The sequence below is a fragment of the Siphateles boraxobius genome, unplaced genomic scaffold, assembly GCF_051911475.1.
Source record: "Siphateles boraxobius isolate OS27281-9 unplaced genomic scaffold, OSU_SipBor_1 86, whole genome shotgun sequence".
Taxonomy (NCBI): Eukaryota; Metazoa; Chordata; class Actinopteri; order Cypriniformes; family Leuciscidae; genus Siphateles; species Siphateles boraxobius.
The window spans coordinates 2,847,715-2,872,785 of NW_027509215.1; the positions used below are offsets into that span (position 1 = coordinate 2,847,715).

Below are 25,071 nucleotides of genomic sequence, written 5' to 3' on the forward strand. Positions count from 1 at the left end.
GGAAAGATCCTGTATTCCCTTGTTTGTCTCAGTTGATGAGCTGCCGAAGACCCTGGTGCACACCGTTGCTCACAGTACGCATAAAGTTATCTGGCAGGATGAGGACTGTTACGTCAATGTACGAAACACAAGAAAGGCGCCAAATGATTCTTATCGCTGCACAGGTGTCACCAAGGGAACGTAACACTTGCAAACGCCCACACTATTTCCTCATTTATCCTACAACCCATGGGCACTTGATCGCCATGGGAACAGCTGATCAGCCCCGACGGGTTCCCTCACCCTGAAACACAGTCGGGTGTTTCTTCGAATGTCAACTGATCCCATATATTGAAGCCCAGGACACCAGTGCTTGCTGGAGAGATGCTCATCCCGCAGCAGGGTGAGTTTTAGGGTGATAGTAGGTGATTCTGACAGGGATTGGGGCAGTGACTGCAGAGTCTTACCCTGACAGCAATGAATCATGGGTGCTTTAGACTGCCAGCAGTGTGAGTCAGGCCAAGAATAACAGAGTCCTCAGGAAATCCTGGGACAGATTTTCCCAAGAATCAACCTCATTTTTATCTCTTTAGCTATATGCTGAACAAAAGTATTGAAGCATTTTTTTGTTTATTTTTGATGGTTTCAATTTCCTTATCAAATATTCAATATATATATATATATATATATATTCTGTAATGCTGGGTGAACTCAAAAAACAAAAGAAAAGCTGGATCCAAATGTAGTTTTATAGGTTAATAACAAAATAAACATAAAACCACGGCGACCAGAGAACCTATAACAGAATGAGCATCACCATACATCCAACAAAGGACAACATCAGACAAATAACATGAGAAACACTTGAGTATAAATACACTCAAGGGGTGATTGGCAAACACCTGGGAACAATCAGGACCTAATCAATAAGAAAAACTACAAAGGACTGCAAAACTTGGCACAGAACAGGAAAAAACATAAGTCCACACAAGACAAGGGGAACACAAGACAGGAATCATGATATTTATACTGAATACTTTGGTTTAGAAAGGACGCATAAAAGTGATCAGGAGTGACAGAAAAGACATTTAAAATGTAACAAAAGATTTGCTTTTTAAATAAATACAAAGTTCCGTCATGAAACTCTAGATGGCGCAGGCTGATAGGTCCTTAACTCAATTTGGTAGTGATGGCATCATTATCTACATATCGCAGCTAGGGTGACCAGAAGTCCCAAAAACTTAGCTGTTGTCCCGAATCAGGCCCTGATTGTCCAGAAAATGATACTAAAGCAAAATCTTGAGTAGTTATTGTCCGATAAAACATTAAAAACTGTCCCTGGAGGTTGAGTCGTGAAGAGAGCGCAAGTTGCAGCAGCCGCAAGCTCAGTGAATGAATGTGCAGGCAGCCAGTCGAAAGGAGTGATTGATTTGTCACGGCACTGTGTGCCAAAAAATACTTCGGCAATGAACAATGACTACTTATACAACACCCCAAACTCATCTGGTCACCCTAAGCGCAGCTGATAGGTTGCTGTGGCATCAGTAGCCAATGGGTTGCAGTTCAACATTCAAATACTACTTGCAGGGTTTGCTCTCAGAAACCCTCCACCTTCCCCAGCTCCACCTGTGTAGATCCACTAAATGGGGGTTATTTCATGTATATTATATACAGTATGTGCAACAGCAGCTTGTCTTACTTGCTCACAGCAGTGTCTGTGAATGTATTGGCAGTAGCAAGTCTTTTTACTAAAAAGACTTGCAAAAAGCAGCAATAACCAACATGAGCATCATCTGCAGCAGCGTAGCAGATCTATTCCACCAAGACCAAATACATTAACATTGCCAAATCCATTACCATGCCAATCTCTCTGAGAGTTGTCATGACAGAGAGGCTCTTTTTAATTTTCTATTCATCAAAAGAAAGTATCATGTATCATGTTTCCACAAAATATAAGCAACACTGCTGTTTTTAACATTGATAAGTGTATTGAGCACCAAATCAGCATATGATTTCTGAAGGATCATGTGACATTGAAGACTGAAAAAATGACTGCTGAATATTTAGCTTTGCCATCACAGGAATAAATGACATTTAAAAAATATTAAAAATAGAAAATATTACCTTTATATTGTAATAATATTTATTGATGTAAAAAAAAAAACGAGTGAGTTTTAATGTTTCGACTTCCCTGATATCTTAGGATTATTTATGATATTTTTATATTTTCACAACTGCAAAAGCTAATAACCTTATAAAGAACTGGAAAAGTAGTCAAAATTCTTGCTATTTAATAAGATTGAAGATACATACATGCATTTATCTGATGCTTTTCATCCAGAGAGGCTTAAAAGACAAATAAATAAATAGTTTTTAAAAAAGCTTCCCAAAAAAGAACACCATTATTATGTTATATTGAATGAAATCAATAGGGAAATGTTGATTTGTTTACATCAATATGGAAGTTAAATGTATAGCCTATATCAAGTCCTCTGAACAACAATGAAGTTTAAGGAAATGTCACTGGCCTAGTTTTCTTAAATTCTTCTTTAACTTGTATTATTACTGTAAAACATTCAGATTCAGGTCTATGTTTCCTTCTAATGTGTTTGAAGGTTTCAGTGACAGGCACCAGACCAAATAAATTAAACTCTGCTTGGAATACATTTACATTTATTCATTTTCAGACGCTTTTATACAAAGCGACTTACAAATGAGGAATACAGCAAGCGATTCAATGTGAAAAGGCAAACAAAAAGAAGAGTAGAGAAGAAGTGCTCAAAATACAAAGTTTCAGACATTGCTTAGAGTAGCAGAAACTAGAAAAGGGATTAAAGGAAAGTGAAAGATAGATTTTTTTTAATGATGAGGTTAAAGGGATAGTTCACCCAAAAATGAAAATTCTGTCAGTATTTACTTACCCTCATGTTGTTCCAACCCCGTAAGACCTTCGTTCATCTTCGGAACATGAATTAAGATAAAATCTGAGAGCTGGATCACTCCTCCATACTAGTCCATTGGCTTCTTCAGGGATTGAATTTGCCGGCCCCGAAAAGGTATTAAAGACATCGTTAAAATAGTCCAAGTGACTACAGTGGCTCAATCTTAAGTTTATCAAGCGACGAGAATACTTTTTGTGCGCAAAAATAAACATAAATAACGACTTTATTTCAACTATTCATTTTCTTCTCTCTGGGCCTCGAGTCAGGTTACTAGTTTAACAGCGTACGCTTCTGCTGTTGTACGTCACACGCATCGCCCACATGACCAGCGTCAGCCAATAGTGAGCCTACGTGTGACGTAGCTCTATGCAATCACACTACGTTAACTGACTCGAGGCTCATAGAGAAGGAAATGAATAGTTGAAATAAAGTCGTTATTTTTGTTTGTTTTTGCGCACAAAAAGTATTCTCGTCGCTTGATAAACTTAATATTGAGCCACTGTAGTCACTTGGACTATTTTAACGATGTCTCTAATAACTTTTCGGGGCAGGCAAGTTTCAATCCCTGAAGAAGCCTATAAGGACTAGTATGGAGGAGTGATCCAGCTCTCAGATTTCATCAAATATATCTTAATTCGTGTTCCGAAGATGAACGAAGGTCTTACGGGGTTGGAACAACATGAGGGTGAGTAAATACTGACAGAATTTCATTTTTGGGTGAACTATCCCTTTAAGTGCTCATGGAAAAGGTGATGAGTTTTCAAAATGAGTCTTTTGAATGTTGTCAGGGATTCTGCATTCTGGATGAAGTCGGGGAGATCATTCCACCAGCAAGGAACAGTGAAAGAAAATGTTTCTGGAGAGTGATTTTGTGCCTCTCTGTGATGGTACCACGAGCCATCGCTCATTTACCGATCGTAGGCCTCTGGTAGGGATGTGGATGAGCGACGGCATCACAAAGAGGCACAAAATCACTATAATAATAACCTAACTCACTGGATAACTCTGACTCCCCTCTCTTGCTTTAAATTCTCTCTCTCTCTCTCTCTCTCTCTCTCTCTCTCTCTCTCTCTCTCTCTCTCTCTCTCTCTCTCTCTCTCTCTCTCTCTCTCTCTCTCTCTCTCAGGCACATGGGTGACATTCGGGGGGCAGATTTCAGATGAGGTGAGTTTTTCAAATGTTTATATTCATAACCAGAGAGTAAACTTAATTATTTCCAATACATTTTCAACAGAAATTAATCTATAGATTAAACATATTTACTCTTAATAAATATTTTTGTAATATAATAGGGGGCTGAATCATCGGTTTTCACCCATAATTCCCATTTGTAAATCCACTTTAGCCATAAGCACAAATTGGGTAGAGTTAGCCGAGATAAGCATGTTCTGTGTTGACAGTCTTGGCAGAGAGGAAGGCTCGTAGACACATCATGCTGTGGTCTTCCTTATTATTCAAACAATACCATCATTCTGCCAGTGTCCCTTTTTGACACTCACCCAAGGCAAATGTACATAAATACTAGCGGTTCTTACATAATAAAAGTCCCTGTGGCAACAACTTCCACGATAAGCCTGTCTCTCCCCAGAGGCGGAGTCTCCTCTTTTGTCCAGTCATCCCTCTTGTCCAATCAAATTATGCGAGATGCAGACGTCCCAGTTCGGTCCCCTTCTCCACATGTCATAAGTCATCTCATCAGCAGTTGAACAAACGGTTTTCCCTCATCGGCCTGCTAATATACATCTACGCTGAGAGAACGGACCACTGTCACTCATCCTGGCTGACAGCTCTCCATCAAAGACAGCGAGAGAGAGAGACTGATGGATTGTAGAGATTGCAGAGGTTTTAACCACCATTTCAACTGTTCTTTCATCAGAAGATCAAACTCTGACATGAATATCATTGTATCATTGCAGCAGTTACTCAAGAAAAACAGATGCTCTCGTTCAAAACCTTTTTAAGGGGCGGTCACACTACACATTTTGTTCCATTGACTTCCATTCATACACATGCTAATGCATTAGACCGGAAACGCAAGCTCATGCAAAAGATTTTGCATTTCACTTCGTTCTGAAGTTCAAGTTTGGTGAACACTGAACAGCGAATGACCAGTAGAAGATCGATATGTCATTGCATGACCACTTGGCTGAATAAAAAGAACCCATATTTTTGCAGTAAAGTCGAGAAGATTGTATATTTTTACATTTTGATTTACATTTTTGACTATTTGTTATGTTGAATTCATGTTTATAAAAAAAGAAGCTGCAGAGTGTGACGTCGTATCACGAGTGTCCATTGAAATTCCTTGTGCTCAAAGTCTAGTGTGACCGCGGCTTAACTGGCTGTTCACACAGAAACACGTGCTAGACAGATATCTTTGACCGTTACGTTCACATCTTGCGTGTTGTTCAGCGTCTCATTGATGACGCTGTGTTCTAAAAACTCGGTTCTCAAGTTAAAAGAAGTTTAACTTTTAAAAAATGCATCTCAAGACTTTGCGTTTTTCACATTCCACTGCCCGCATCTCACTTTAAAAACAAAACAAAAAACAAAAGGCCTCAAGACACATTTTTTTTAGTCTGACTTATTTTAATATGAACACTACGGGCCCTATCATACACCCGGTGCAATGCAACGACAGGCGCAACGCAAGTGTTTTTTGCTAGTTTCAGTCCGACGCAGTTATCATTTTCACGTCCTGTGCAAATGCATATGCGGCCATCTGTTCGTTGTAGGGTATGGACCAATCAGACACATACTAATTATTCATTATATACAAAGGTTTATGAAACTCCTCACACAGCCCAAATGAACAAACACAAGGGCAGAAACAGTCTCATGTTACAGGGCATGATAAGGAGATTTTACGCCCTCCGAGGAATGTGGCCACATACTCAAGAGAGAGACTATGAAACAGAAACCCTCTTTAAAACAGACTTTGCTGCATTAATAATAGACTAACTGATCTATAAATGAACATGCCTAAAACTGTGAAAGAAACAGGGTAAATGGTTTACTGTCTCGTGTACTATTAGGTATATATTATGGTATGTATCCTGGTATACAACCAACTAACGATCAATGTAACCTCACCTGTATCATGCCTCCTACCTAATTAATCCTCATTTAATGACTCACACTTTGATGTACATCACCCTCTTCTAGAATGCAGTGTGGATGTGTTATAGCTATCTGAGCATTAATGAAGGTATAATCATGCTAGGGACAAAGATCCGTAAATCAACTAAGAGCCACTTTCCCTCTCAGACATGTCACCTTTCTGATTGGTCGAGTTCAACCCTTAGGGGAGGATCTTTTCCAGGCCTTATTAGAGACAGTCCACATGTGACCTCCCTCTCTTAGTTCTTTCATCCAGCCGCAACACTGTTCTGGTGATTCTGGGAAACCCCCTCCCCCTCCACGGGGGCCCCAGGGCCGAGCAGGCCTCGATTCCAACCAGATATGGGCTCAGGCAGGAGAGAGATGACTCTCTCACAAAGAACCAAGGACAATCTCAAGAGTTTTGGAACAAAGACTCCAACCAACAACGACTCCAATCACCCATCCTTCCGACTTCCTCACTTCTCCTGGGTGCTCGGCGTGGCCTCAACAGAGTCCCAGGCCTTGCCCAAACCAGCCATCCGTTCCTGGAGAAAGAGAACGCTCAACCAACTTCCACTTGACACTGCCGGAACCATCAACGACTTCAATTTTCAACAACTTCAAGAATTGTTCCCATTACAAATGCAAGTATTCAATTCAATGAAATGTGAAAATGAAATTCTGATGGTTCTTCTCATAGACCCTCTTTCGGTTTCCAATTTCATCCTATCACTAACCTATTTATGTATTCATGTGTGTATGTTGTTTAGTTTATTTATATTGATATAAATATCTATATTTAGTTAATAAAACTTGTACATAATATGTATTTGGTTCTGTTTTGTTTGCAATACAAGTCACTTTACGATCACGGTTTTTGCTACTGGCTCAAAGTACTGTACAGGCGAAGAAATAATTATTCTTCGGTGGCCATGAAAGATACCCTTTTCTTAGAATAAATTAATAATCAAAAGAGTTCGTTGGAAGAACTGATTAATTGATTGTAATATTAATTCAGCCACATCAAGTTAATCCAATTAACTGACCCAAATATTTATAATTAATAATAACAAGATATTATTGATTATTAATATTTCCGAAAAGCTGAGTTCCTTACATCGTCCATGAGCGTGCTGGTCTGAAAACGAGGTGTGTTCAGGCGCGTGGTTGGTGCTTTGCTATTTTGAGGCAACTGAAATAGACTGTGCCTTTGACCAACTGAAACCTGGTCTAAAGGAGCAATATTGTTTTTGTTATTTAAAGGATACATTGTGCCTCACATGATATGAGCCTATAGGCGGGTGCACAACGCACATACACTCTGCTTATCACACACACAGCGACGTGCAGCAGCACACAAAGATGCCAAATATTAAAAAATAAAAGGATTACAATCTAAAAGATTATTATTGTGTACATAAAGATATGGTGGAATCCGGCTTGTCCTGTAGATGGTCTGCTAGCGCACTTTAACTTTGCGCCATGCAAATAACAATCCACTTGGCGCGAGCGTAACTGGCTTTTAAAGAGAATGGAAGATGAGACTCTGATTGTTTTTTTGCACGTTATGCCCAAAGCACACTTATTACTCATTTAGAGAATAGGGACAACCCTTTTAGACCATGCGTCGGGTGCTCCGACCATTTTTCCCGTCCTTAAACTAGCAAAAGTGGATTTGGACACGCACTAAGTGCACTTGCGCCATGCGCTTTAGACCATGAGCTGAGATTGTTAAAATAGGGCCCAATGTCTTGCTTAAGATGCTGAAAATAACGCTAGCACAATGGTCAAGGACATCCATCTAGCGCATGTTTACATAAAAAAACACATGAAAAAGTAGCGCAGTGAAGTGCAAAAACAACGCAGGGAAGTGGAATGGAAAAAAATAAAATGATGAGCACATTTTGAAAGGATACATTTACCAAGCATCCCTGCATAATAATAATATTGTGTTAATATGCACATGAATGCCAGATAATGTTTATCTGCCTGAAAATCTGTCCGTAAAGACATGCATTATTTTTTCAGCATTATGTGACAAACAATGTGAGGTTTCAGAATGAAAACACTGTCAGATGCTGTTAATTATTTTGCAGTAGCACATATTCTATATACATAGTGACAAGCAGGCAGTAAATGCCAGGATGGAGGCAAGTGCTTGGAAGGGAGGGGTTGAAAAATAACAGTGCTCGGTAAAATCAGCCTAAGAGGAAAATCTTTCACGGACAGAGCAAGCTATTGCATTTTGATGAAAGATTACAAAGATAAATGGTTTTCTTTAGAAAAACATGCCCCTCTGCACCTCTCTCTCCATCATTGCCTATCCTAACTGCATTGTCCATATAAATAAAAGTGGCAAAGATATTCTACATAGGTTTAACAAAAATAAATAAATAAAATCAGCTCAGCCCTGAATTCGGTTAAGTGTGAGGGACATGAATGTTATAAAAATGCTTCACAAGGCAGTGAGTCATGTGAAGAGGATTTAAGCACTGCAGTTTTCAGAAGGGTGAGCGTTCAATTATCTGTTTAACACACTTCTAAGCTCTCTGCATTGATGATTGTGTGTGTGTGTGTGTGTGTGTGTGTTTTTGCAGGTGGCAGAGCAGCTGATGACTATAGCCTATGAAAACGGGGTCAACCTCTTTGACACTGCGGAGGTCTACTCAGCTGGGAAGTGAGTTTGGCCTTTGACTTACAGCAAAATGAGTGGCTGAATTCATCTGGACACCTTTATTTCCTTTTCATACCATCTAACTATTCTAAATATTGCATACTATGTAGCCTATTTAATGGGTAGTATGGATATAATAGTCCAGCATGTAAACTTAATTTACAAACTTCCATCTTGCCAGTTGTTTTATCCAAACCTGTTAGAAAATGCAGAAGGAAATTCGATTGAAAATCCCCCACTGATAGCATAATTTCTGTACATGCTTTTGCATCAAATTCACTAAAGGAATTATGCATTGAGGCTGTGACGCAAACAGTCACAAATTTAGTATTGCATGCAATTTACATGGGGCAATTCTCTGGTTTGCAGGCCGGTTCTGAGTGCTAAGTAGTGCAGGATACAACAAACTATAGGAACCATATCTGTACAATGTCACTCCACCACTGTGATCAGGCACACATTGGCTATATTTAAAATGCCAAAAAGTCTGGATATGTGCCTGGTTGTAATGCTTTTGATAAATTACTGTTGCCACAATCACTATAAAAGCTTACATTAATTTTGAATAAGCTTTAAATTTCCTACAGATTTCCGCGGACAGTAACCATAGCTCTTGTCAGGCAAATAGCGCTGACGTTTGTGAAAGTTGCAGATTCTATAATGAAACTGCATACAAAGAAGGTGTGTTTGCCCTGAAAAGAAGGACAGTAACTTTGTTTAAATATGCATAGCACAGTGCTATAGTGGCTGTTTAGTGAATTCACTAAACAAAAATTAGAAATTTTCCATAAAAAAAAACACTCTACAAATCCAGCAATAAAATATATATTTTTTTCTATTTAAATGACAAAGTACTCAAAATGTGTATTTCTTCACAGGGCTGAAATAATCCTAGGAAACATTATCAAGAAGAAGTGTTGGAGGTATGTATCTTAGTTTTCTAAATATATTCATTTAAGGGACATCCCACTAATCAATTTCATTGAGAAATGTATAAAACATAATCACTGCACACATAACCCATAATCTGTCTGTGTGTGTACAGGAGATCCAGTCTGGTCATCACTACTAAACTGTACTGGGGAGGAAAGTAAGTATTAGTGGAGTGAATCAATCCATCCATCCATCCGTCTGTCTGTCTCTATTCATTTTATTAATAATAACTATACTCTTATTTTCTCCTTAAAATTTAGGCATTTGTCTTTCTTTCTTTTCTTCTTTCTTTCTTTCTTTCTTTCTTTCTCTAGGGCAGAGACAGAGCGTGGGCTCTCGAGGAAGCACATTATTGAAGGTAGATATTCTTCTTTCTTCTAATCCCCCTGTTGTTTGTAATTGACCTGAACCTTTTTTCTTCTTTTCTTTCTCATTGCCTCCTCCTTTATTGATTTTTTTCTCCTTCGCTGCAGTGTCTGGCCTTGTTCCTAATAAAAGCACAGCACCAACACCAACATTCATTCTTAGATTCTCTCTCTCTCTCTCTCTCTCTCTCTCTCTCTCTCTCTCTCTCTCTCTCTCTCTCTCTCTCGATAAATGCCTATACAGAGAGCAAATGCAAACCAAGGGAATGATTCAAATACAGTATAGACAAAGAAACCATTCGCCTTCTACTTTTATTACACGATTGTCATGTTTTCCAGTAAAATGTCTAAACTGTAATCAATTTAAATCAAGATCAATTTAAATGAGAATCAGAGTAAGACTTGTTTAGTTACTTGTTTGTTTGTTTATGTTTTTCTTACCCCCCTTGGCAAATGTTGCATCTCAAGTAAATTGGTCTTGTTTTATATATATTTATATATATTTTATTTTATTTTTTATTTTTATTAAATTTATTTTTATTTTATTTATATATATATATATATATATATATATATATATATATATCAACACCAACATTATATATATATTATTATATATATCTTCAAGAAACAATACCAAAAGGCAGTTTGTTACCTTTTTAAAACCTTTTAAGGTTTTTCATCTATTTTGTAATTTAATTGTAATTTTACCATAGGCCTATTCATGCGGTATTCTCATAATTGACAGCATTTAATTATGTGAAGAGTTTGAGATCGTAAGCTTTTTTTGAGGAGGCGGACCACTGATTTTACGAGAGTTTACAATTTTTCTCAGTCGCTTTGGTGCATTTCTCAGATCAGAAATTAAATTCTCAAAACTACTTGATCAACCTCCACATCTAGTCACTTGTGCACATCATAAAAGCAGTTTCTCGTTCTTTTGAACAAGTTGCGATTGCTTGAATGATTTACATTCAGGCAATTGATTATGTACAATTGTCTGCTGTTTCCTACATTATCATTTGCCAATGCCATGTTGCTCAAAATGTATTAAATAGTTCTCTGTGCAATAGTCTTACTTCTCAAAACATCTAGTCATTAGTTCATTGTATAAGTCATTACATGCAAAATGGTTGATCTAGTTGTCATAAACTGTCAAGCATATTTTCAACACATTTCTATTAGACTTTCTGTAAATGTGTCATGAATTGATGAATTTTTTCAGGTGAATCTTGACTTTCACTAATGAAGAGAATGTAGATCCAACAATGAGAAACCAGTTCTCTGAAATAGCTCAAAGTTGCATCTCATGAACCTTCAATTAGCAAGCATATATACAGCGCTGCATGCAAAAGCAAAGTTCTGCCTATGGGGTCTTTCCTGTGGTTGCCTTTCTAATGTTGTATTTTAGCTTTTGTGCACCTATTTCTTTTTCTTTTCTATATCACAATAATATTGTAATGTTTTTTTATCAGACCACTAGTAAAAGTGTAACTGAATCCTGTCCAGTCTCTTTCAATCAATAACTCACGTACAGTAGTGTGTAAATTTGTACTTTAGAAATGGATATATGGCATACAGAAGAAGCGCATTGTACATTTCTGTCACCTAAACTGTTGCCATAGTTTACATCATGTAATACTAACAGTATGTAGTGTTTTTATTTACAACATGACTAAGCATTTTTACTATCTTGTTTGTGAACAATGACACAAGGATTTTTCATTCTGATGGCACTGATATGTTAATTGACAAATACTTACTTTTGAGAGACGAACTAAAGATTTTGAGTAAATTACAGGCTTTTGCAGGTAATCCACTGTATGGTGCTGTTTGTACGAATTGTTTTGAGAATGCACATACTTATTTGCATAGTAACACCAGGTAACTTTTGCTCTCGGGGTCCCCCTACAGTTGGGAAACAGTATTGTCCTCTACTACTGTCGTAAACTCTGTCATCGTGCATTTGACAACCATGATAGCCCTGAACACTGTAGGAGGAGGTCACATGCAGGTGTTCTGCTTGCGTCGCGTGTGAAATGTCTTCATCCCAGGTACAGTGGCATATATTTCAGCATGTCATATGAATATAATTTCATGGGGTTTATTTTTTTTCTAACGACGAATGATCGCGATGATCACGTTTACAAGCCAGTGTGTCATTATAGTAGCCTAGTCTATTGGTTACCGTTTTACTGAATCTATATGATACTTCAATGCAATGTTTGAGTGGTAGATAATAACCATATATCGTCAATATTATAATATCAAGCTACCATAAATAAATCTTCAAATTTTACAAATCGATTTGAGGCAAGACAAATAATCATTACCTGATTCATGAAGATAAACGGAGGATAAGATAGCTTCCGTGATATAGTCAGGCAGACAAAAAAAACACCCCAGACTACGGGGTGTCATTGGTTGTTGCGTTAAATGTTACCCAGATTCAATAGTGCTATTTTCTGATTGGCTAACAACACCAGACGAACAACACCAGAGGAGACGCGCTTGAATTGCCCGTTCCACAGTGAGAGCGGCGCGGCCAGAGTTTTGGACGCTGCAGCATATTAAATATATTACAAATAGTTTTTCATCGTGAGAAATACAATGTGTTACGGGAGAGCGTGACAAAAGACCGAAATGAGTGACTGTCACGCTCAATGCGTGACACTTGACAGCCCTGCGATTTTAAGGAAGTGGGGGTGGAAGTGACGTATATGCCGTAAAGCAGTCGCGTTTTGTAGTTCTCTTTGTTCGCCGGTTACTACCCGAAACCCGAAGTTTAAAATTACGATTCAAAACGCGACAGACCCCGTCAGGCTATGGCAGACGTGTCATTCAACCTATTGTAAGTCGATGTACCATCACAAGAGACTTGGAAGTATATTATGAAGGTTGAAAAGTTACCTGGTGTTACTTTAAGGATGATTTGAGAAATGCACTTAAGCGACTGGGAAAAACTGTAATATCTGTAATGTCATTTCTGTATCACTTTCAGATTGAAAAAACATACGGTTTATAATTCATGAAACTAATTGAATCATTCGCATACTTTGCTCATGCCCAGTTATTTTTATCACTCTAGCTTGTGTGTAGTTTTCCTTCCTGGCTCGCGTCTCTCTCTCTCTCTCGTCCTCATTAGCTCGTGTTTGTATGACATTGTTTGTGGGCTAGAAAGGAACGTCTCTTTTATCCTTTAAAAAGCTCCCCGCTAAGAATATCTCCTCCACAAACCCAGAAAATTGTGACTGATTATAGCCGTGGCGGATGCGAGGGCGCACTCGGTGAGCAAGGGGCAGATTAATGAGTCTGAGATTGGCTGGATTACAGTGTTTTTGTGATGAATGAGTGTGCGGTTTATCTGTCAGATTAATTTCAGTATGGCAGAGTAATCACGTCAGCGTCTGATCACCTGAAAGCTCCCTGACTTTGTTTCAACACACCTGGTGTTTGCTCTCTCTCTTTCTCTCTCAGCCAAGATTTATTGGCATGACTGTAAAGCATCACAGTTTTGCCAATGCTTTACTTTCACAGTACTTACCCATAGGTGTATAAAATAAGAAAATGTTATTTAAAAGAAAAGCTAAATTGGAACGAAGCAAAAATGTGTTTGGAGGTGGAGTAACCCCAAAAAGTATTTGGACATTTAAACAGCACTCAAAAAAGCTTGAATGCCAGTGCATTAAATGTCAAATAAATTTTCATTTAAAACAGCTCAAGAACACTTTTCATGCAAAACATTTCACATAACAGATGTTTGTGAGGTTCTAAATGGAAAAACAAGAGATTTTTTTTTAAAGAAATTAAAAATAAAATGATCAAAAGGGACAGTAAGGACATTTATAATGTTACAAACGATGTCTATATCAAATAAATACTGTTCTTTTTGACTCTATTTTCATTAAATAATCAGAAGAAAAAGAAAATCCCGGTAGAATATTTTTAAAGCAAAAAATGTTTAGCAAAAAATATTATGTATAGTAATGACGCTGAAAAATAATAAATAAATAAATTGCATTTAAATATAATATATACATTAGAAAAGAAAACAGTTATTTTAAATTGTAAATTGTTTTCTGAGTTTATCAAATAAATGCAGCCTAAGTAAGCATAAGAGACTTCTGTCAAAAACATAAAGAAATCTTACTGACCCCAAAACTTTGGTAATGCTAATGTACTTAATTGTCTATAGTGTTATGTGACATTAATTTTAAGAGTGCCTGATGTGTCTTTTTGGGTGCCACTGGTCTATAAATAGGAATGAAACAATATATTTTGGAAGTTATGACTGACTTATGATAATTATTTTTGTTTCTGAATTTATATCAATAAATATATAATATTTTTATGATTGATAACTAATATAATGCCCAATATTATACATCTGTTAAGGTTGTGTTCAAAACAGTGTTCAAAGTTACATTAGCTCATTTAATCTTGACAAGCTTCCAAGTTTGAAATAAGCTCTGGTATTATTTACTTCAGGTATCACCCTTATCAGAATAATCTTGATCATTTTAAACTTAATATTGGACGATACCAAAATGGTCACTGATATAACCCTAGTCTATAAATATACATAAACAAACATACTACTGACAGTGCATAGTGTATGTTATATGCTGTCCCTCAGTCTTTGTTCTCTGTCTCTCTCTCTGTTTCTGAATGGGACAAGGAAGTGTCAGTCGGACTGAATCATTCATCCTTTCAAAGTCCTTTGACAACTTCATGAGTCTGTGTCTTAATTTTTTTTATCTTTCCTATCTTATAGAACAGTTTTCACTGTACTACTCACCCTAATGTGTCTCCAAATCTTTTTTTCCCTTCACAAAACACAAAAGGATATATTAAGCAGAATGTTTATGGTTTTTGAGCTTCAAAAATGACAAAACGCCCCAAAAAAGCATTATAAATCTGGTCCATAAAACTCAGGCATTATCCCAAGTGTTTTGAAGCCATACAATAGCCCAAAATTTAAGTCATTTTTTGATGAATGTCTTTCCTGTCGAACACTGAACGTTCCTCAGACCACCTTATAGCAGTTTTGGGTTTGCATTCACAAATCAAACTCTCTCTTCAACAAAGCATTCAAATTCTCTTACGCGTTCTCTCTCTCTTTCTCTCTCTAGGTCTAAAGGGTTCTTTGCAGAGGTTACAGCTGGAATACGTGGATGTGGTTTTCGCCAATCGCCCTGACAGCAACACACCTATGGAGGGTAAGTCACTACACAGATGCTTCTAGTTTTGCTAGCTCACTTTGTGCATCATTGCCTTCTGAAATATGTTAGAGGCAATTCATGAAGTAATGTATTTTGCATTGTCGTAAGACCAGCTAGTGGGCATTAGCATAAACTGTCGGCAGGTTTTCTCTTTACTTTCATGGTGGAGTAACAGTTTGGAAAGTCTTGCTGAGCAAGTTAGTTAAAGTGTATTTTTTAAAATAATAATTAGTTACAAGAATAAAAACACAACCAGTGTAATGGCATTGACTTTTGAAGATAACTCTAGCACCCCCTTGAGGTTTTGCTAGAACACTGTTTTAAGGTGCAGTAAGCAAATTTCTGAAAAAACCCAAACGAACACACCCCTCGCTTCATTGATCCGCCCTCAAAATGCACGAACATGCAATACACAAGTGGATGTCTCTTTACCATAGCTGAAATGAAGCAAAATAATGCTTTGTGAAAAATAAAGCGAAGATGAAGAACAAACGACAAGGAAAAACAAAAAAATTAACTTACAGTATACTAGAGTATACAAGCAAGAGTCAGTTGTTAGTCGCCAACAAAACAGCATTTCCAAACAAACAATGACACTCAAAACTGTCCGGTTACTATAGCTAACATTATAATAACAGTATATATTGGTTCTGTGAAATAGCAATACCAATGTTACTCACGTATGGAGCAGAAACAGCGCAACCTTGCCATCTGATTTCAGGCCTTCCCGCATCGGTCTCTCCAGCGCTGGCAAGCTTTCTAATATTAATGCGGGCCATAAAGCTCTTGCCTGATCATAACCCCTTTTTTCCCATATTCCTCGTATCTTTTCTCTTTTGTGATGTCTCTCAGCCTTCTCTCTTTCTTGCTTACTCTCTCTCCTCTCCCATCATGAGTGGACACGCCCCTTACTGCTGATTGGCTACACGTGTGTTGTGCTATCAGTCCGATCCAAACCGTATCTCAGAAATCGCTTACTGCACTTTTAAGTGCACACAGCCGTTCAATAGTTTGGAGTCAGAAAAGAAGTCTCTTATTCTCACCAAGACTACATTTATTTAATCAAAAATACAGTAAAAACAGTCGACCAATATTGTGAAATATCATAACAATTGTTTTATATGTATTTTATTCCTGCGATGGCAAAGCTGAATTTTCAGCAGTGTTACATTATCTATCAATTTTGGTGTGCGCCGGCCTTTACTTTGTGAGTTGGTTGTGTGTATGTGTGTGCGTATGCGTGTGTGTGTATGCTTGTTTATATGATTTATGAGGACACAAATTTGTATAATAATATAATAACATATTACAGCGTAAATGTGGTTTATGAGGACATTTCCTGAATCCTTGTAATTAAAATAACTTAAAAATAACATACTAAACAATATTTTACTAAAAATGTACAAATACAGAAAGTTTTCTGTGATGGGAAGGGTTAGAGTAAGGAAATAGAAAATACAGTTTGTACAGTATAAAAACCATTACGCCTATGGAATGTCCTCATAATGATAGATACACCAAGTGTGTGTGTGTGTGTGTGTGTGTGTGTGTGTGTGTGTGTGTGTGTGTGTGTGTGTGTGTGTGTGTGTGTGTGTGTGTGTGTGTGTGTGTGTGTGTGTGTGTGTGTGTGTGTGTGTGTGTGAGAAACAGGATGTAGGATGCTATTTCCATAGATCTCACGTGGACGTTTTTTCCATGCCTGTTATCATAATCCCAGTCTAACCAATCTCTCACTCTCTTTCAATTTCTGTGGCACTGCAGTGCTTAGGAAGTCTGCTTCTTACACACTCTCTCTATCATCAAATATGTCTCTCTCTCTCTCTAGAGGGATTATACACAGAGTTGCCCATGGGGTACATAGTGTATTTTTAAGTTGCTCTTTCCCTACTGTGTCTCCAAACTCTAAACATTTCTTTTCACACTTGTACACATACTTGCACATTATCATGTTTACTTGCAATCTAATGAGAACATACCACTTTGAATTGCTTTTATGTGAGGCTTATTACATTTTTAGAAATAAAAAACATTATTTTATTTTCAATTTATTTTGTCATATTTAGCTAACTTCTGTAGACAAATCTGTTAGTAAACCCCCACACACCTGATTTCTGCCGTTGGACTACTTTAGGATTTTTCCTGTCTGCACGAGCGAGTCTTATCAACACGGAAACACATTTTACATCAGGGTTACAAGCCAGAAAAGTATTGCATAGATTTCCTAGAGTGTGAGGATAATCTCAAGAGGACTCTACATATCAGAGCTTTAGAGGCACTGCTGCGCTTTGCGGTGGGGAAAAGCAGAAGATCTTTCAAAGTAAAACGTTTAATCATCATTCTACCAAGACTGGAATGATTTTAATCCAAATCTGTGTGGAGTCTGTTCTTGGCACATACAGTTGAATCCTCGTGGGAAGAAAATAGGGTATTTTAATAAAAGAACATTTTGGAACTGAACTGAGAACAATTTTAACTATGTGGTCTCCCTGGAGAGTTGTTTAAGTGTTTGCCACATGTTGTTACTAAGCTTTGTGAGAAAGATCATCAATGTGATGCTAGAGCAGATATATTGGTATACTGTACGTATATGAGCTTCAAGGAAATGTTAAAACACACACACACACACACACACACACACACATTTATACATACATACATACATGTTTATTAGTGGTGTTCATCTGATATTGTAGACTAAGCCCCAACTGGCTGTTTCCACAAACCTCAAATGACCTGTTTGCGCTTGAGTCGTCCACATCAGTCTACTGTCGAGAAATTAAAGCCACAAATCAAAATCGTACAGCTCTGCCACTGTCTCTCTGTCACACACACACACACACACACACACACACACACACACACACACACACACACACACACACACACACACACACACACACACACACACACACACACACACACACACACACACACACACATACACACACACACACACACACACACACACACACACACACACACACACACACACACAAGAAAGAAATGATGCTAACAATGGGAATTTGCATTAATCCCGGTCTCCAGACTTGACACCTTTTAAGGACAGGATGCTATTCACATGAAAGATCCAGCCTCCTCTGTAAGAAAGATTTCTCTAAACTCTTAAAAACTTGATTACCTTTTGGTTTACTTCTTTGGGGATGAGACCTTTGTACCATCGCACCGAGACATTTCAAATGATACCAGACATGTATAGTGTTGTAAGAGAATTGTTCACATTAAACCATATAGATTTCTGGGTGAATTTCAGGGGATCTCAGCATGAGAGAGAGACGAGATGGGGGAGGGAGAGAATTGTAAATTGGGAAGTGATCAACTCAAGTGTGTTCGTGACTCGAATGGGGATGTTAATATAGCAAGAGAGTTCAGATGTTAATTTCCTTTGTTTTCTCAGAGAGTTGCCCTCTCTTCCAGTTTTTCCAGTCTTACAATAATTTCAGCATATACTAATACATTATTAAAATCAAAAGTTGTATTTGTTAACATTAGTTAATGGACTGTGAGCTAAAATGAGCAATGAACGACTATATTTTTATTAACTAACATTAACAAAGATTAATAAATACAGTAATAAATGTATTGCTCATTGTTAGTTCATGTTAGTTACATTAACTAATGTTAACATATGAGACCTTATTGTAAAGTCTAACCCATATTTCAAATTGTAAAAACAATTAAAAAATCGTATGAACCATAAACTTTTGAATGGTAGTGTATATGTGTTTTAAACCTGAACTAATACAGTTTTTTATTTTTATTTAATAAACCAAGCAAAATAGTGACTGAGCTTAAAAGGCTGTGATGAGCATGTTTATGTTGCATTTGAACTGACTAAATTTATTGAATGTAAATTGATGATTTTTGCTTTTTTTCCCCACCACATTTTCTTCTGCCTACACAACAAGCATCCAACAGCATCGTTTATTGGGAAATTGCAATCAAAATCCATTGTCTCAAAAATCTGAGGGGACACTTGAGCATGACGCATCTGCACATGCACACTTCAGCCTACGCACTGCAGAGACCCCATACATTCACATTACATTAGATTAATACTTCAGGGTTCTAATGTTTGGATGTTCTGAGAGATCCAGCAGAATTGAGCTAGAGTTCACAGTCTCTTGTTAGAAGAAGCTATATGTTTGCTGAAGAACCATTCATTTTTGTTCTCACTGGCATGTACCTCTGGTTTCCTTGTTTTTCGTCTTGCTCACTCTTTTCTTGAGCAAATGTATTGTTGTGCTTAGCTGACGTTCACTTCGCTTTTTCTCCTCCATTCTCACCCACACACATTTCTTTTCACTTGTACAGAGTTCGTAAAGAGCGAGTGGGTGTGGGCTTTCATTTTCATTATGTAGGCTACTGAGGTAAATTTGGCTTCTCCTGTGTTTTTTTTATTTTCATTTTTATATCTTTTCACCTTCTCTTGCCTTAATTTCCTTCTCATAAGTTCTTTTGTTTCTCACATTTATGCATTTAGCTGCCCTGGTCTTACAGGATTGGCCCACATTGGACTATGACCTACCCACTTAGACAAGAAAAGCGAGGAGCGACCAGCGTTGATAAAGGGAACCTAACAGTAGCTACTTTCCATAGACAGTAAAAGAAATGGACACAGCGACCCCCTTGATTTCAACGGAGAAAACTGAAGCCCGATTAAAGCACTCACTTCCTGATGGCTGAGCGACTGCGCAGGCTCAAACTGAGCTTGACAACAGTCTGACAGTTGGTCATCTTTTAGTAGCTGTGCCAAGACAAATCTGAATCACCTAATTCCTCAAAAACGTTGTTGAAATATTTTGTCCCGTTGTTTTTATGGACTCTCTCTCAATGGGCTTCTCCCTTGACTTTATGCCTCTATGTCCCCCTGATTGCCTCATAGACAGTAAAAGATTGCTGCGAGCTTCTCCTCCTGTCTATACGGTAATGTCTCTATTGTGCGACAGAAAGTCGTGTGGTTATGACGGAATTGTTAGCCTATTTTTACAAAAACAGCTTCTACACGGCCATAACGTGAGATACAAAGTAATGGAGCCTTTTATGCATTGTCGTGTTTCTTTAGAAATAAATAATGGACAAATGAAGTCTTTGGACGCCTCAGATGTAAAGTTATTCGCTGTCAAAGTCACGCCAAAATGAATGGGAGTCAATGGAATGCTAACAGCAGGACAAGACACACAAACTGTTAAAAAGTACAGATAAATAAAGAAAATGGATTTCTCTACCAGCAGCAAAAAGACGGCGTTAGCTGTTAGCACCACCAATCTCCTTTAGGAACTAGGTGGACTGATTAATGCCAGCCAATCAGATTAGAGCCTGCCAGATTTAGCAAGTGTGTTCCAATTTTTCTGCAGAAGTTCAGACAGTCAGTGAACAAAATGCTGATCCTCTGGCTTGGTATTTGACGAGACTAGGGCAGCCCTGCTACACCACTGTCAGACAAAGAGCTCCCCACAGACATCATTCACTGGTGGCATGTGAAGATGGAACGCAGCCTCAGTGGACGCAGAGTAATGGCCACAGTGAATCGCCTTGAGTCAAAACACTGATGAGACAGAGAAAAGCAGCTCTTTGCATAAGACAATTCTGAAAGATGAAGCAATAAAGCAGCTTTATTAACTCGTTGACGGAGGTTTTTGAGCAAATCTTGTACTCGCTGTTCTTGTCCAAAAGCTATAAACCACAGCTGAAGAGTAACAGCGGTAATAGGGCTCCGCTGGTAATGGCGCAGAACAGGATAGTGCCTTGAGGATTTCAGAGCAGATGGCGTTTCTGTTAGCTGCAGAGTGGCGCTCTGTCAAATGTAATCAAAAATACTGATGCCTGATGAAGACCTGAGGGTCGAAACGTTGTACTATTAATAAATTCATTTGCAGCTATTTTCAGTGTGCGGACTTAACACTTCTTTTTTCGCTCTGTCAAGTGTACACTGATATCGTGTGTAATATGATGAAACAAAGACTGTGGGTATTATACATGATACATGATTTTTCTTTTCTATTTATCATTATACAATATTAGAAATTGTAGGTATTTGCCCATAAAGTGTGGTTGTAGCATCCATACAGTACTGTTCATGTTAAAGTTTTGGAAAGAAGTCTCTTATATTCATAAAGGCTGCATTTATTTGATCAAACAGTACACATTGTAATAATGTAAAATACAGTAAAACTTAATAATGTGAAATATTATTACAATTTAAATAACTGTTTTCTATTTTAATATATTTTAAAGTGTATTTTTTCCTGTGATGTCAAAGCTGCATTTTTAGCATCATTACTCCAGTCTTCAGTGTCACATGATCCTTCAGAAATCATTCTAAATATGCTGATTTGATGCTCAAGAAACATTTTTGATTATTATCAATGTTGAAAACAGTTGTGCTGCTTAATATTTTTGTGGAAACCATGGCACATTTTTCAGGATTCTTTGATTGAAAGTTTTAATAACAGCATGAATTTGAAATTGAAATGTTTTGTACCGTTATAAAAATCTATAATATTAATTTCCGCAGTGACCCCATTAATTTCTTACCTGACCCTAAACTTTTGAAAAGTACCGTACATTTTCATATGTTTGCATAGACACTGAAATGTGTGAACAACTTGATGTGTTCAAATATTTTTGCTATATTTAGAATATTGAATTCATGGATTAATTAAAAACATTCAAAACCATCACATTTATTTAACACATTTACAGGTACATAATTTGACATTAATTTGATATGATTAACATTTTCATTATCTTGAAATTCAACTCATTTTAAAAAACATAATTTTATCTAACTTTGAATGATGACATAATCGTATTCATTTATTTTAATCAATAATAGTAAATGTAACTATTAAAATTAATTTATAATGAAAATGAAAATGATTTGTAACAAATTTTACGCTTCTAAATTGTACATATGTCAATTTTATATGTTGTCAATATATGCCTTTCAGAATTTATCAATGCTGGCCTACAAAAATGTTATGTTATGAACATCAAAAACGAATGATCTCAGGCTGCATATGGGAAGCCTCAGAAAAACATCAAAAACAGAATGAATTTTTTGGCAGAACATGGGAAGTTTGATTCAGAGGGGTTCAGCAGAGTTGCGTGGAGTGATGAATCGCAATGAAACACGGGTTTCATGGTGATACAGAGCGTTGTCTTCGAAAATCTGTTGAGAAATATTACAATAAATGCATCTCTCTACCACAGTGAAGCATTGAGGAAGAGTGTCGTTGTGTGGGGAGTCTTCTTAGCTGCTGGTATTGGTGAGATGCTTCTCTGTGAAAGTCATTTAATGCTTTGGATACAGGAGAATATTACAAAATGGCTTGCTTCCCACAAATGAAAATTTGTTATCTAAAGAAGAATGATCAGATGTTATTTTTCAACAAAACAATGCTCTTGCCCAAACTGGAAAGACAACCAAGAAGTGGCTTGACCTGGTCAGAGTCCAGATTTGAACCGTATAGTGAATTTTTGCTCTCTCGTTAAATTATACGAACTGGGAGACATTTTTCAGCTAATCATGAACTGTTTGAAGCCATCAACATTGGAACAACACTGACGCTTCTTTCTGTAAAAAGCTGTCTGCAAGTTTACAGACATGGCTTAAACATTTAAAGAAGACAAAGGGGAAGGCTATTCCGTGCAATACGTTATCTACAGTATTTGTGCAATTCTTGCTAAGTTCCTGACCAGTGATTTGTGACTAAAATAGATAGACCATTATAAGTCCACTAAATATTTTGCCATTTATGGCTTTGCCCATTTAGGGTTGTTTTTTTGCCCATGTGTAAGCTATAAAGAAAGAATGATGGTCTGAATTCCTCTTTATTAAACCCCACTAGACCATAAAACACAAATGTCCTGACACTGAGCCTTCCTTAATGTGTTAAAGTTCAATATGCCCCATCTCCTCTTAAAGACCATCATGCGGACCATTATCCTTATTATAACTCATTGAGTAAAATTAATAAAAAAGGACTATGAGATGTGAGCATTTTCTTGAGGGGGAGGTGAATTAACAAGACATTGATGCCCATTTGTAATTCTCTGGTGGTCTATAGCATATGCCATAGCACCCAGTTCACTTAAGGAATTATACAAATCAGACAATAATGCACAGCCAAGAAAATAGCGCTGAGTGCAATTTTTCCTGGACTTTTCTCCAGGTTACAGGTTGGTTCTGAATTTTAAGTAGTTTAGGATGCTATTGCTATACTTTATTAGGACTGTACAGCATCCGCTGGGAAAGTTTCTGATATAATGTATGATTTAAATAAATTCAATTAAATGAATGAATGAATGTATTGAGAATGAATTATCTTACAACAAAGAATGTGTAAATGATAGGAAAATATGTTTCTTTCATTATGATGTCTAGAACCCTTTGGAATGGATACAGTTGTGCTGCTATGCTTGAATATATGATACAGAGAAGTTTAAAATTATTGTACAATACAACTTGCTTAGTGAGATATATAGCCGTTGTGTCAGTTTACTGCTGAAATGCTTCTGGTGTTTAATCCTATTATATCAGAAGTCTGTGAAATAGCCTCAGCTCTTCTGCATTATTAGCGTTCATCCTTTGTGGAACATTAGACTTTTGCCAGATCTCACAGGAAAAACAAGCAAACTGTTCTGACAACACAATCCCAAAATAAGCCTCCCAAAACATGGATAAATAAGCCAATTTAAAGGCATATTTTCCCACAAATGAAAATTCTGTCATCATTTACTCACCCTCAAGTTGTTCCAAACCTGAATGAATTTATTTCTTCTGCTGAACACAAAAGACATTTCGAAGAATATGGGTAACCAAACATTTGATGGGCCTCATTGATTTCCATATTATTTTTTTCCATACTATTGAAGTCAATGGGGCCCATCAACTGTTTGGTTACCCATATTATTCAAAATATTTTCTATTGTGTTCAGCAGAAGAAATAAATTAATTCAGGTTTGAAACAACATTATGACAGAATTTTAATTTAGGTGAACTATCCCTTTAATATTATCTGATTTATTAAGAGAATAAATTGTATTTTGCAATTCAGGGTCCCCTTACATAGATAGATAGATTTGATCTCTAATGCTGCAGAATAATTTTCATAAAAACTTGTGTTGTCCTTAGTTCCAGTACTATACCTTTATATCCTTTGTCATGTTATGGGCATTTGTGTAACAATGAAAAGCTATCCTTTTACAAAAAAGGAATTAAAATAATACACATGTACAACTGGACATGTAAATCAAGTATTAAAATTATAAGTGCAAAATATCTATCCTGGGAATTCCCATAGTTTTAAATGACTTTCTGAAAAAACAAGTCCAGTCACTCTGCACAAGGAGAGGATGTAGATAGTGCCATCTAATGGTGAGCAGACAAAAAAAATTCTCTGGATATAGAGCAAACTAATTCCAAAAGCTTGGGTGATATTTTTGTCTGTACATGTGTTTTTCAGAGATTGTGAGAGCCATGACGCATGTCATTAACCATGGTATGTCCATGTACTGGGGCACGTCACGCTGGTCAGCTATGGAGATCATGGTGAGTGGAGAGGACAAACTTCTGTGCACGCTTTCCTTAAAGGATTAGTTCACCTCAAAATGAAAATTTCCTAATAATTTACTCACCCCAATGCCATCCAAGATATCCATGTCTTTCTTTCCTCAGTGGAAGAGAAATTATTTATTTTGAGGAAAACATTTCTGGATTTTTCTTCGAATAATGTACTTCAATGGCAACCACTGTTTTGAAGTCCAAATCAATGCAGTTTCAAAGGTCTTTGAAGTGCTTCAACGGACTGTGCACGATCGCAGCTGAGGAA

At 37.1% G+C, this 25,071-nt stretch overlaps 1 protein-coding gene across 3 annotated transcripts in view; it reads left to right on the forward strand.

Annotated features, from left to right (window-relative positions):
- The window catches only part of kcnab1b (potassium voltage-gated channel subfamily A regulatory beta subunit 1b), a 59,198-nt gene that overhangs the window by 25,519 nt on the left and 8,608 nt on the right, over window positions 1–25,071 (forward strand). For all 3 annotated transcript variants that reach the window (XM_077222351.1, XM_077222354.1, XM_077222353.1), the window contains 7 exons: window positions 4,048–4,085; window positions 8,621–8,700; window positions 9,576–9,620; window positions 9,743–9,787; window positions 9,945–9,988; window positions 15,128–15,214; window positions 24,706–24,791. In XM_077222351.1, the coding sequence (XP_077078466.1) occupies window positions 4,048–4,085; window positions 8,621–8,700; window positions 9,576–9,620; window positions 9,743–9,787; window positions 9,945–9,988; window positions 15,128–15,214; window positions 24,706–24,791 (425 nt within the window). The remainder of the gene's footprint in view (window positions 1–4,047; window positions 4,086–8,620; window positions 8,701–9,575; window positions 9,621–9,742; window positions 9,788–9,944; window positions 9,989–15,127; window positions 15,215–24,705; window positions 24,792–25,071) is intronic.